The 12,507-nt window shown below is 40.8% G+C and overlaps 1 protein-coding gene across 1 annotated transcript in view; it reads left to right on the top strand.

Annotated features, from left to right (window-relative positions):
• CCDC7 (coiled-coil domain containing 7) overlaps window positions 1–12,507 on the top strand; it is a 502,976-nt gene that overhangs the window by 285,275 nt on the left and 205,194 nt on the right. The window contains exon 25 of the mRNA XM_030940622.1: window positions 4,361–4,474. Within this exon, the coding sequence (XP_030796482.1) occupies window positions 4,361–4,474 (114 nt within the window). The remainder of the gene's footprint in view (window positions 1–4,360; window positions 4,475–12,507) is intronic.

Here is a 12,507-nt window from a genome sequence, read left to right as displayed (position 1 = left end):
TATGACAACTATAGTTTCATGTGTCTTTGGTGCCCAGGGCTGTAATATAGCAATGGACCAGCAAAATCAATTGAGTCATTATGCACCTGAGGCTGTGTACAAGATCTACTTAGTTATTGAATGAAGAAATAGTCTTATGGAGAACTTTTGCTTCAGTAAGCTCAACAAATGACGACAGCCATTTCTGTTTCTTCCTAGGAACCTATTTTGGGAAATGAAGGTGCTAGGTGCTGTTAATCTGGATATTTACATTCTTCTATTTGCCCAACTAAAATGACCTTAAATGCCTCAGTTCCCATCAGGGATTGGGATGAATGCAAGTGGGGGTTCACATAGAAAATACATCTATACCAACAATACATTTGGTGGGGGAGGGGAATAAAATGGAGTCTTGCAGTTGTCTGAAAGGATACTCTCACGGTAGTGTTTGACCGAGGGTCCTGTTGGTGGTGCCCTCAGACGCAAAACCAGAGAGCATTACTTCTTTTCCCCAGTTCCTGGTGTCAGAGGTTGTGGGGATCACAGCCACCTGTGCACCAGTATCCTAATGACCCTAAAAATGCAATTTCCTCCCACCTTCCCTTTAAATTTTGATGTTACCATACATTCTCGATTACCACTGGTAATATAGGGATCTTGGCCTAACTCTTAAATTTCTTTATTTTCGAGAGCATGAAGTTTGAGTAAGAATAGTGGAGGGTTCTCTGATTCATTTCAATATCACTGGGAGGTACAAAGGGAAGAGCACTTTCATGAGTCATAGGGGTCATCACAGTCTGGATTTAGTGGGGCTGTGTGTTGGTATCCATGGCCCACTACCTGGCCAGGAGATTCTTGGTGAAAAGTCCATCAGTGTCCTACTTCAGATTCCATCATTGATTAACTAGACTCAGATATTTCTTGGGGAGAGCCCTCAACTAGATCACCCAGGAGTGGATGCCAAATTATTTTTAGGTCACACTGTTCACTGGTCACACATTGCTATCTTGGTGGTAGATGCTTTTTCCATGCCCAGAAATTTGTCAGTGAAGATCTGAATTGTGCCACAAATTAATTGACATTATCTTATAAGGAGGTTTAATTGAGCTAGTAAAGGCTATGAAATGAAACTAGAGATCTGCGTCTGGTCAAATCTTGTCATTACTGTCTTCACTCCATCAGTGACCTTAGAGACAGCCGAGTGGTGCAAGGGGCCATTATAGCCTCTGCAGATGATGGCCCAAACATGTTTTCCAGTAGCAGGGAACACAACTGTCCTCACTCCATCAGTGACCTTAGAGACAGCGGTGTGGCTCAAGGGGCCATTATAGCCTCTGCAGATGATGGCCCAAATATGTTTTCCAGTAGCAGGGAACATGTCATGGGTGGGCAATCCTGTCAGAGCCAAAAATAGTATACAACTGAGGAAGGAGAGGATTTCAGATGTTTGCGTCATTCATTCCCCTTTCCTCCACTTCCTTAGGCAATATGGGCACTGTCAAGACTCTCTTAAGGAGACATTCTGTAGTGATAAGCTCCACAATGTGTCCCTCTTGCTCCCTAAGTTAAACAAGATTATCACTTTATTGTGAAGGCACACTACCCATGTCTCTTAGTGCGGGCAAAATGATCATCAGGACTTTGTGTTGTTTTTCATTAAAGCATGAGTCTCAATAACTGACTACATTACAGGCTGTCTACCAGTTTTAGGGGAGTGCCTAGGGCTAAGAACAGTCATTAGGTGCAACTCAGTGTGCAGAGTCTACAACTTTTTGAGCCCATTAACTTAGGGCCATGAGCAGTAACCACAAAATTACTTCCCTAGCTTTCTCAGAGCCCCATCTGCTAGATTTTTCAGTTGACTCATTGGATATCTTGGTATGTGAATCAGAGGATAAAGAGACTATTGTTCCATGTCAGAATTGAAAAGCTCATGTAAATAATACATTAGCATTCTAGAAAACCCCATGGTGTCTGCTGGCACTAAGACATGATTGACATGACTGGCAGAGTGCCATGTGGGATGCTGAGTCTCTTGCAATTGATCCAGTAGTCTCCCCATTCCCTTTCCACTGAGAGTGTCCTGCAGGCTCACTAGCACCTACCAAAGTGTTCCTTCCAGAAAGGCTTTGTGCTTCATTGACCACCCTGCTGTTTGTGGTAGTTTGTCAGAAACAGAAATGCCAGCTTTTGAGTTGATCTATTAAGTAACAGGCCAAACTCAAAGTAACAATTAACCTTATTCACTTACGAGCATATTAAAAGCCATAGGCTAGATAGAGACAGGTCCCCAGCTCTACCAGCGTCCCATTTTACCCCACAGAAAAGCACTTAGCAAGTGCATCAGTGTAGACTGTGTGAGTGGGCATGGGATGGGGTTGTCTCACAGTGGAAGGAGCCCCAAACAAGAAGCTATTTTCCATTTTATGGACCCTGAGGCTGAGTTAGCTGGAACTCTGAACCGCATGAATACCTTTAGTTATTTGTTCCCTATTCTAATTCCTCTCAAATTGAGTTCAGATTGCTTAACATATACTAGAACAACAAACCAACTAAAAAGATTTCGTGATTTGTTTGCACTCCACCTCCACCTCTCATGTCCAATAGTGAGGGTTTATGTCAAATACTATATTGATGAGTTATTGCTTTTATTTTTTCTTCAATGATTTCATTATTTCCTTTTAGTTTTCATCACACCTTCTTTTCCTTGTTGATTTAATTTTGTTTTTGAAATCTGTAGGCCATGAAACTACTTTCAAAAGTAAAACAATATATATGCAAAAAGTTAGAGGAGTATATTTTCTTGCCCAGTCCTCTCCCCTCATTTTGTAGGTAACCAACAACATTGTTTCTTATATCTTTCCTCTGCTTCTTTTTGTAAAGATAACTATCTCTCTATTTCCTTCTCTATTTTTTTCTCATTTCTTCATCTTCCTTCCCCAAAGATGGCATTCAAGTTTTCCCCTTTATAGGTATTTTTTTCCTTCACATTATTCTTTGAAATCTCTTCAAGTCAATTTATAGACATGTTTAATTTCTTTTACAGTTACACTTACAGTTGTTTGTACCACATTATTTACCATATGTACTATACCATAGTGTGTGGTACAGCACATACTTGAGTAACATCATTTTGTTCAACATCGTTTGATTATAATGTTAATAAGAAAAAAAGTTGATTCTAGCCAGGCACATGGTCTGGAGTTAGCACATTCTCCCTGTGTCTGCATGAATTTTCTCTAGGTGCTCCAATTTCCTTCCACATTCCAAAGATATGTGTATTAGATAAATTGGTGTGTCTAAATGGTCCCTGACTGAGTGAGTATGGGTATGTGTCTGAGTGCGCCCTGATATGGCATGGCATTCTGTTGAGGGCTAGTTCCCCCCTTGTGCTCTGAGCTTCTAGGATATGTTCCAACCACCTGCAACCGTTAACTGGAATAAGTAGGCTGGAAATCAAGTGAATGAATGGATACAAATTATTGTAAAATAAAAATTCATATACAATAATTATACAAATGCGTGACAATAAACAATGTAGTACAAAAGCAGTCTGTAGGCTACCATATTTGTGATTGCTTTTAAATTATATGATGGGAGGAAGCGTTCCTTACAATTTTGCTTTGCTTTTGATTTATTCTTTGAATAAATCAAGGAATGCATTCCTTGACTTAACTCACCACCACTATGACAACCATCACTCACTGATTAACCACAAATTGGGAAAATAATCGTCTTACTTGTTTTTATTATTTTTTCTTAAATCTATGTATAGCTCACATTTATTTTAGTGTTTACTATTGGAAGTGTTTTGGGTCTTTATTTCGAAGTTTGTGATGTTTTTGTTACAAAAACATACTGCAGGAACTTAACTCTTGTTTATGTCAATTTGCCTATGGTAAAATCAGTTTCATTATGTGTCATTTTGCTTAGGGTCACAGTTTCCAAGATTCTATCAATGACATTATGTGAGGACTTACTGTATATACATATCTCAGTTTATTCAACCAGTCTCCTCTGCTTGAAAGTTTATGTGGTTTTGACTATTTTGCAATTACGTATATGGTATAATAAATAACATTGTACGTATGCATTTTTATTTTTATTTCTGTGAATATGTATTAACCTAAAGTATAAATAACATAAGGAAACTAGTGACTAATTTGTATCAGATGCCTAGAAATGTTATGAAATAATGAGCTTCAACACACACCCATTAAAAATGTTCTTATAGTAGTCATGTCACATCTGGATTTATGATAATTTACTTACAAATTTATCAAAATGAGAAAATTTTGCTACACAGTTGCAAGTTTAAATCTAGAGATTTCACAGTAGGTCTGTTTTTCCATTAAGAGACTAAATGCATCTCCTTATGTAGCTCATGAAGAAGAACCAGGCAAAAATCTTGCACTTGAACGTCAAGATTCATTGTCAAAACTGGAAATGCAGATTAAAAAAAATGAAAAACTTCCTAGAGAGAAAAGACATAGTAGTAAGTATAATAATTACAGGTAACTTTAAATTTTAAAAGTTAATCTCATTAGATCATTTTTCTTTGGTTCATGACTATGTAGTTGAGCATATAGTTTATAGAAATTTTACAGGTTACAGTGTGAATACCTAAAAATAACTAGGGAACAATAATATTTGGTTGGAATTTCTGGTCTTGAGACTATTTTATGGCATGCTTATGTGCTCGGTGTCCACCAAATCCAGTAAAAGTCATTAGTCTATCAAAGGGTGTTTCCTTTCAGCCAACTGTAGGAGATTACGGGTCCAAGTGTTCAACAGGAACCTTGGGACATGTGGCAGTATCCTTCTGTCATAGACTCTAATTGGCAAACAGAGAGGTTGGTGAGATGTGTAACTCAAATGACAAAATGTATCAGAGAAGGCCAAGGGGAAAAACAGCCTATGTGGTCATTGAAGGGTCTCCAGAACATCCTATCTTTAGGCTGCACCTAAGGGTAGAGGTCTTCTTGGTAACCTGATAGATAGTGTCATGAAGATGTTCATGAAGGGAATGTGAGAGCTCCAGTCTGGGCTTTCCTTTTATTTGTTGGGGCTGAGAGTGACTAAAGCTGAGAGTGACCCAGCCCTTGCTGGGTGGTGTTTTTGTCTGGGCCCAGTGGAGGATGCGATGAATATAGTGGAAGGCCAGTGCTTCATCTGGGATTGGTGCTGTTTTCATGTCATAGCCTTGAGGAGGACGTTAAAGGTGTAATGCAGCCCATTTAATGTAAGGCAGACTGATCTTGATCATCTTTGTGGACAAGGATACTGAAAAGGGCATTTACAATGTCAATTGCTTTATAACCATTTGCCTCAGCTTGGGTAGTAGCCTCTGTGATAGTCATAATGTCAGGTAACACCAGTGCCAAAGACAGAACTATGGCATGAGCCACCAATAGTCAATTATTTTGCAGTCACACAGGGCCTTAAGCAAAAGGCCAGATGGTGAACTTTGGCTTCCTTAAGCACAGCAATGAAGACATATTTTTTTTTTCCCCAAGACAGTCGATAGTGTTTTTTTTTTTTTTTTTTTTTTTTTTTTGAGGCGGAGTCTCGCTCTGTCGCCTGGACTGGAGTGCAGTGGCCGGATCTCAGCTCACTGCAAGCTCCGCCTCCCGGGTTTACGCCATTCTCCTGCCTCAGCCTCCCGAGTAGCTGGGACTACAGGCGCCCGCCACCTCGCCCGGCTAGTTTTTGTATTTTTAGTAGAGACGGGGTTTCACCGTGTTAGCCAGGATGGTCTCGATCTCCTGACCTCGTGATCCGCCCGTCTCGGCCTCCCAAAGTGCTGGGATTACAGGCTTGAGCCACCGCGCCCGGCCGATAGTGTTTTTAAGAGACAAAGACACTAGGTGCTGGTAGTCTGGCTGGTTTAGTCTTCCATATACCCCACTAAAACGGTCCTAATTGCAACAATTCCCCTCAGGGATGGGGGGTGAATACAGTCAGGGGTAGACATAGACAATGTGTCGTAGCAACAACCTATTCAGTAATGGGTGCCATAATGATGGAAGTATGTAGTGGCTTGAAGAGACCTACCTGTAGTCAGATCAGGATCTTGGTGGTGGTGGCCTCCAGTTGAAAACCAGAGAACATTATCTAATTCCTCCTCATTCTCATGCCAGGGATTTTGGGGATCACAGTCACCTGTGCACTATTATGCAAAAAGGCCTAAGAAATGAAATTCTCCATGTCCACTTTGAACTTTAACTTTGATATAGGGCCTCTATTCCTCACTGGGGACATAGGGACATTGGCCACGTGATAGTCTTGTTTTCTGTTTTTTTTTTAAATGAAAATATTTACATAAAAATTGGCAGGGCTCTCTAATTCTTTTCAAAATTCAATGGGAGAAGAGGAGAGCAGCATTTTTATTATTTATAGGGGCCAGCACTGGGCAGACCCTAGGAGGCTGCCATTGAGCCCACAGTGGCACACTACCACCAGGCCATGAGTTAAGTGAAGAGCCCGTTAATCTCCTTTTGTGAGTCCTTATTTTTGGGTAACCAAACCTAGAGATCACTGTGGTGAGGCCCTTACTTAGATCATTGAGGAGTGTGTGCCCAATGACTATTTTTATGTTGCTGTCTCTGATGATCTCTTTTTGCTTTTTTGTAGCAGTTGCTTCTTCCATGCTGAGAAATTTGTCATCTCTAGGCCATTGATTACAGTATCACAATAAATGAAAAAAATTATGATCTAGATCAGTGGTCCTCAACTTTTTTCACACCAGAGAAAGTGAACAAATTTAACATTTTTTCCATGGACCAGGGCCGAGGTGGGGGATGATTTTGGGATGATTCAAGTGCATTACATTTATTGTGCACTTTATTTATATTATTATTACATTGTAATATGTAATGAAATAATTATACACCATAATGTAGAATCAGTGGGAGCCCTGAGCTTGTTTTCCTGCAACTAGATGGCCCCATGTGAGGCTAGTGGAAAACAGTGACAGATCATCAGGCATTAGATTCTCATAAAGAACACACAACCTGGAACCACCCAAGATGGCCGAATAGGAACAGCTCCAGTCTACAGCTCCCAGCATGAGTGACCAAGAAAATGGATGATTTATGCATTTCCAACTGAGGTACCAGGTTCATCTCACTGGGACTGGTTGGACAGTGGGTGCAACCCATGGAGTGTGAGCCGAAACGGTGGGACATCGCCTCACCCAGGAAGAACAAGGGGTCAGGGAATCCCCTTTCCTAGTCAAGGGAAGCCGTAACAGACAGTACCTGGAAAATCAGGACACTCCCACCCTCTTACAGCACTTTTCCAACAGTCTTAGCAAATGGCATACCAGGAGATTATATCCCACGCCTGGCTTGGTGGGTCCCACACCCATGGAGCCTTGCTCACTGCTAGCACAGCAGTCCGAGATGAAACTGCGAGGTGGCAGCAAGACTGGGGGAGGGGTGTCCACCGTTGCTGAGGCTTGACTAGGTAAACACAGCAGCTGGGAAGCTCGAACTGGTTGGACCCCACCGCAGCTCAACAAGGCCTGCCTGCCTCTGTAGACTCCACCTCTGGGGGCAGGGCGTAGCTGAACAAAAGGCAACAGAAACTCCTGCAGACTTAAATGTCCCTGTCTGACAGCTTTGAAGAGAGCAGTGGTTCTCCCTCCATGGAGTTTGAGATCTGAGAATGGACAGACTGCTTCCCAAAGTGAGTCCCTGACCCCCGAGTAGCCTAACTGGGAGACACCTCCCAGTAGGGGCCGACTGACACCTCATACAGCTGGGTGCCCCTCTAAGGCAAAGCTTCCAGAGGAAGAATCAGGCAGCAACATTCGCTGTTCTGCAATATTTGCTGTTCTGCAGCCTCCGTGGGTGATACCCAGGAAAACCTGGTCTGGAGTGGACCTCCAGCAAGCTCCAACAGACCTACAGCTGAGGGTCCTGACTGTTAGAAGGAAAACTAACAGAAAGGAATAGCATCAATATTGACAAAAAAGGACATCCATACCAAAACCCCAAATGTAGGTCACCATCATCAAAGACCAAAGGTATATAAAACCACGAAGATGGGGGGAAACCAGAGCAGAAAAAAGCTGAAAATTCTAAAAACCAGAGCGCCTCTTCTTCAAAGGATTGCAGCTGCTTGCCAGCAACAGAACAAAGCTGGATGGAAAATGACTTTGACGAGTTGAGAGAAGTAGGCTTCAGAAGATGGATAATAATAAACTTTTCCAAGCTAAAGGAGGATGCTTGAAACCATCTCAAGGAAGCTAAAAACCTTGAAAAAGGATTAGAAGAATGGCTAACTAGAATAAACTGCATAGAGAAGACGTTAAATGACCTGATGGAGCTGAAAACTGTGGCACGAGAACTATGTGATGCATGCGGAAGCTTCAGTAGCCAGTTCAATCAAGTGGAAGAAAGGGTATCAGTAACTGAAGATCAAATGAATGAAATGAAGGGAGAAGAGAAGTTTAGAGAAAAAACAGTAAAAACAAACCAACAAAGCCTCAAAGAAATATGGGATTATGTGAAAAGACCAAATTTACGTTTGATTGGTGTACCGGAAAGTAACAGGGAGAATGGAACCAAGTTGGAAAACACTCTTCAGGATATCATCCAGGAGAACTTCCCTAACCTAGCAAGGCAGGCCAACATTCAAATTCAGGAAATACAGAGAAAGCCACAAAGATACTCCTCGAGAAGAACAACCTGAAGACACATAATTGTCAGATTCACCAAGGTTGAAATGAAGGGAAAAATGTTAAGCAGCCAGAGAGAAAGGGTGGGTTACCCACAAATGGAAGCCCATCAGACTAACAGCAGTTCTCTCAGCAAAAATTCTACAAGCCAGAAAAAGTGGGGGACAATATTCAACATTCTTAAAGGAAAGAATTTTCAACCCAGAATTTCATATCCAGCCAAACTAAGCTTCGTAAGTGAAGGAGAAATAAAATCCTTTACAGGCAAACAAATGCTGAGATATTTTCTCACCACTAGTCCTGCCTTACAAGAGCTCCTGAAGGAAGCACTAAACATGGAAAGGAACAACAGGTACCAGCCATTGCAAAAACATGCCAAAATGTAAAGACCATCAATGCTAGGAAGAATCTGCATCAACCAATGAGCAAAATAACCAGCTGATATCATAATGACAGGATCAAGTTCACACATAACAATATTAACCTTAAATGTAAATGGACTAAATGCTCCAATTAAAAGACACAGACTGGCAAATTGGATAAAGAGTCAAGAATCATCAGTCTGCTGTATTCAGGAGACCCATCTCACGTGCAGAGACACACATAGGCTCAAAATAAAGGGATGGAGGAAGATCTACCAAGCAAATGGAAAACAAAAAAAGGCAGGGATCGCAATCCTAGTCTCTGATAAAACAGACTTTAAACCAACAAAAATCAAAAGAGACAAAGAAGGCCATTACATAATGGTAAAGGGATCAATTCAATATGAACAGCTAATTATCCTAAATATATATGCTCCCAATACAGAAGCACCCAGATTCATAAAACAAGTCCTTAGAGACTTACAAAGAGACTTAGACTCCCATACAATAATAATGGGAGACTTTTAACACCCCACTGTCAACATCAGACAGATCAATGAGACAGAAAGTTAACAAGGATATCCAGGAACTGAACTCATCTCTGCACCAAGTGGACCTAACAGACATCTACAGAACTCTCCACCCCAAATCAACAGAATATACATTCTTCTCAGCACCACATTGCACTTATTTCCTGGACACTTACACTCTCCCAAGACTAACCAGGAACAAGTTGAATCCCTGAATAGAACAATAGCAGGCTCTGAAATTGGGGCAATAATTAATAGCCTACCAACCAAAAAAGTCCAGGACCAGACGGATTCACAGCTGAATTCTACCAGAAGTGCAAGGAGGAGCTGGTACCATTCCTTCTGAAACTATTCCAATCAATAGAAAAAGAGGGAATCCTCCCTAACTCATTTTAAGAGGCCAACATCTTCCTGTTACCAAAGCCTGACAGAGATACAACAAAAAAAGAGAATTTTAGACCAATATCTCTGATGAACATCGATGCAAATATCCTCAATAAAATACTGGCAAAACTGAATCCAGCAGCACATCAAAAAACTGTATCCACCATGATCAAGTGGGCTTCATCCCTGGGATGCAAGGCTGGTTCAACATATGGAAATCAATAAACGTAATCCATCATATAAACAGAACCAAAGACAGAAGCCACATGATTATCTCAACAGTTGCAGAAAAGGCCGTTGACAAAATTTAACAGCCCTTCATGCTAAAAACGCTCAATAAATTCGGTATTGATGGAACGTATCTCAAAATAATAAGAGCTCTTTATGACAAACCCGCAGCCAATATCATACTGAATGGGCAAAAACTGGAAACATTCCCTTTGAGAACTGGCACAAGACAGGGATGCCCTCTCTCACCACTCCTATTCAACATAGTCTTGGAAGTTCTGGCTAGGGCAATCAGGCAAGAGAAAGAAATAAAGGGTATTCAGTTAGGAAAAGAAGAAGTCAAATTGTCCTCTGTTTGCAGATGACATGATTGTATATTTAGAAAACCACATCATCTCAGCCCAAAATCTCCTTAAGCTGATAAGCAACTTCAGCAAAGTCTCAGGATACAAAATCAATGTGCAAAAATCACAAGCATTCCTCTACATCAAAACCAGACAAACAGAGAGCCAAATCATGAGTGAACTCCCATTCACAATTGCTACAAAGAGAATAAAATACCTAGGAATCGAACTTACAAGGGATGTAAAGGACCTCTTCAAGGAGAACTACAAACCACTACTCAATGAAATAAAAGAGGACACAAACAAATGGAAGAACATACCATGCTCTTGGATAGGAAGACTCAATATCGTGAAAATGGCCATACTGCCCAAGGTAATTTACAGATTCAATGCCATCCCCATGAAGCTACCAGTGACTTTCTTCACAGAATTGGAAAAAACTGCTTTAAAGTTCATATGAACCAAAAAAGAGCCTGCATTGCCAAGAAAATCCTAAGCCAAAACAACAAAGCTGGAGGCATCACGCTTCCTGACTTCAAACTATACTACAAGGCTACAGTAACCAAAACAGCATGGTACTGGTGCCAAAACAGAGATATAGACCAATGGAACAGAACAGAGCCCTCAGAAATAATACCACACATCTACAGCCATCTGATCTTTGACAAACCTGAGAAAAACAAGAAATGGGGAAAGGATTCCCTATTTAATAAATGGTGCTGGGAAAATTGGCAAGCCATAAGTAGAAAGCTGAAACTGGATCCTTTCCTTACTCCTTATACGAAAATTAATTCAAGATGGATTAGAGACATAAATGTTAAACCTAAAACCATAAAAACCCTAGAAGAAACCTAGGTAATACCATTCAGGACATAGGCATGGGCAAGGACTTCACATCTAAAACACTGAAAGCAATGGGAACAAAAGCCAAAACTGACAAATGAGATCTAATTAAAGAGCTTCTGCACAGCTAAAGAAACTACCATCAGAGTGAACAGGCAACCTACAGAATGGGAGAACATTTTTGCAATCTACTCATCTGACAAAGAGCTAATATCCAGAACCTATAAAGAACTCAATCAAATTTACAAGAAAAAAACAAACAACCCCATCAAAAAGTGGGCAAAGGATATGAACACACACTTCTCAAAAGAAGACATTCATATAGCCAACAGACATGTGAAAAAATGCTCATCATCACTCACCATCAGAGAAATACAAATCAAAACCCCAATGAGATACCATCTCACACCACTTAGAATGACAATCATTAAAAAATCAGGAAACGAGATGCTGGAGAGGATGTGGAGAAATAAGAACACTTTTACACTGTTGGTGGGACTGTAAACTAGTTCAACCATTGTGGAAAACAGTGTGGCGATTCCTCAAGGATCTAGACCTAGAAATACCATTTGACCTAGCCATCCCATTACTGGGTATATACCTAAAGGATTATAAGTCATGCTGCTATAAAGACACATGCACACGTATGTTTATTGCAGCACCAATCACAATAGCAAAGACTTGGAACCAACCCAAATGTCCATCAGTGACAGACTGGATTAAGAAAATGTGACATACATACACCATGGGAATACTATGCAGCCACGAAAAAGGATGAATTCGTGTCCTTTGTAGGGACATGGATGCAGCTTGAAACCATCATTCTCAGCAAACTATCGCAAGAACAGAAAACCAAATACCACATGTTCTCACTCATAGGTGGGAACTGAACAGCGAGATCATTCGGACACAGGAAGGGGATCCTCACACACCAGGAGGGATACTATTAGGAGATATGTAATGTAAATGATGAGTTCATGGTTGCAGCACACCAACATGGCATATGTATACATATGTAACAAACCTCCACGTTGTGTACATGTACCCTAGAACTTAAAGTATAAAAAACAAAAAAAAGAGTCAAGATCCATTTCATGTGCAGAGACACACATAGGTTCAAAATAAAGGGATTGAGGAAGATCTACCAAGCAAAT

The sequence above is a fragment of the Rhinopithecus roxellana genome, chromosome 11 (assembly GCF_007565055.1).
Source record: "Rhinopithecus roxellana isolate Shanxi Qingling chromosome 11, ASM756505v1, whole genome shotgun sequence".
Classification (NCBI taxonomy): Eukaryota; Metazoa; Chordata; class Mammalia; order Primates; family Cercopithecidae; genus Rhinopithecus; species Rhinopithecus roxellana.
This window is presented reverse-complemented; position numbering and strand designations above follow the sequence as displayed.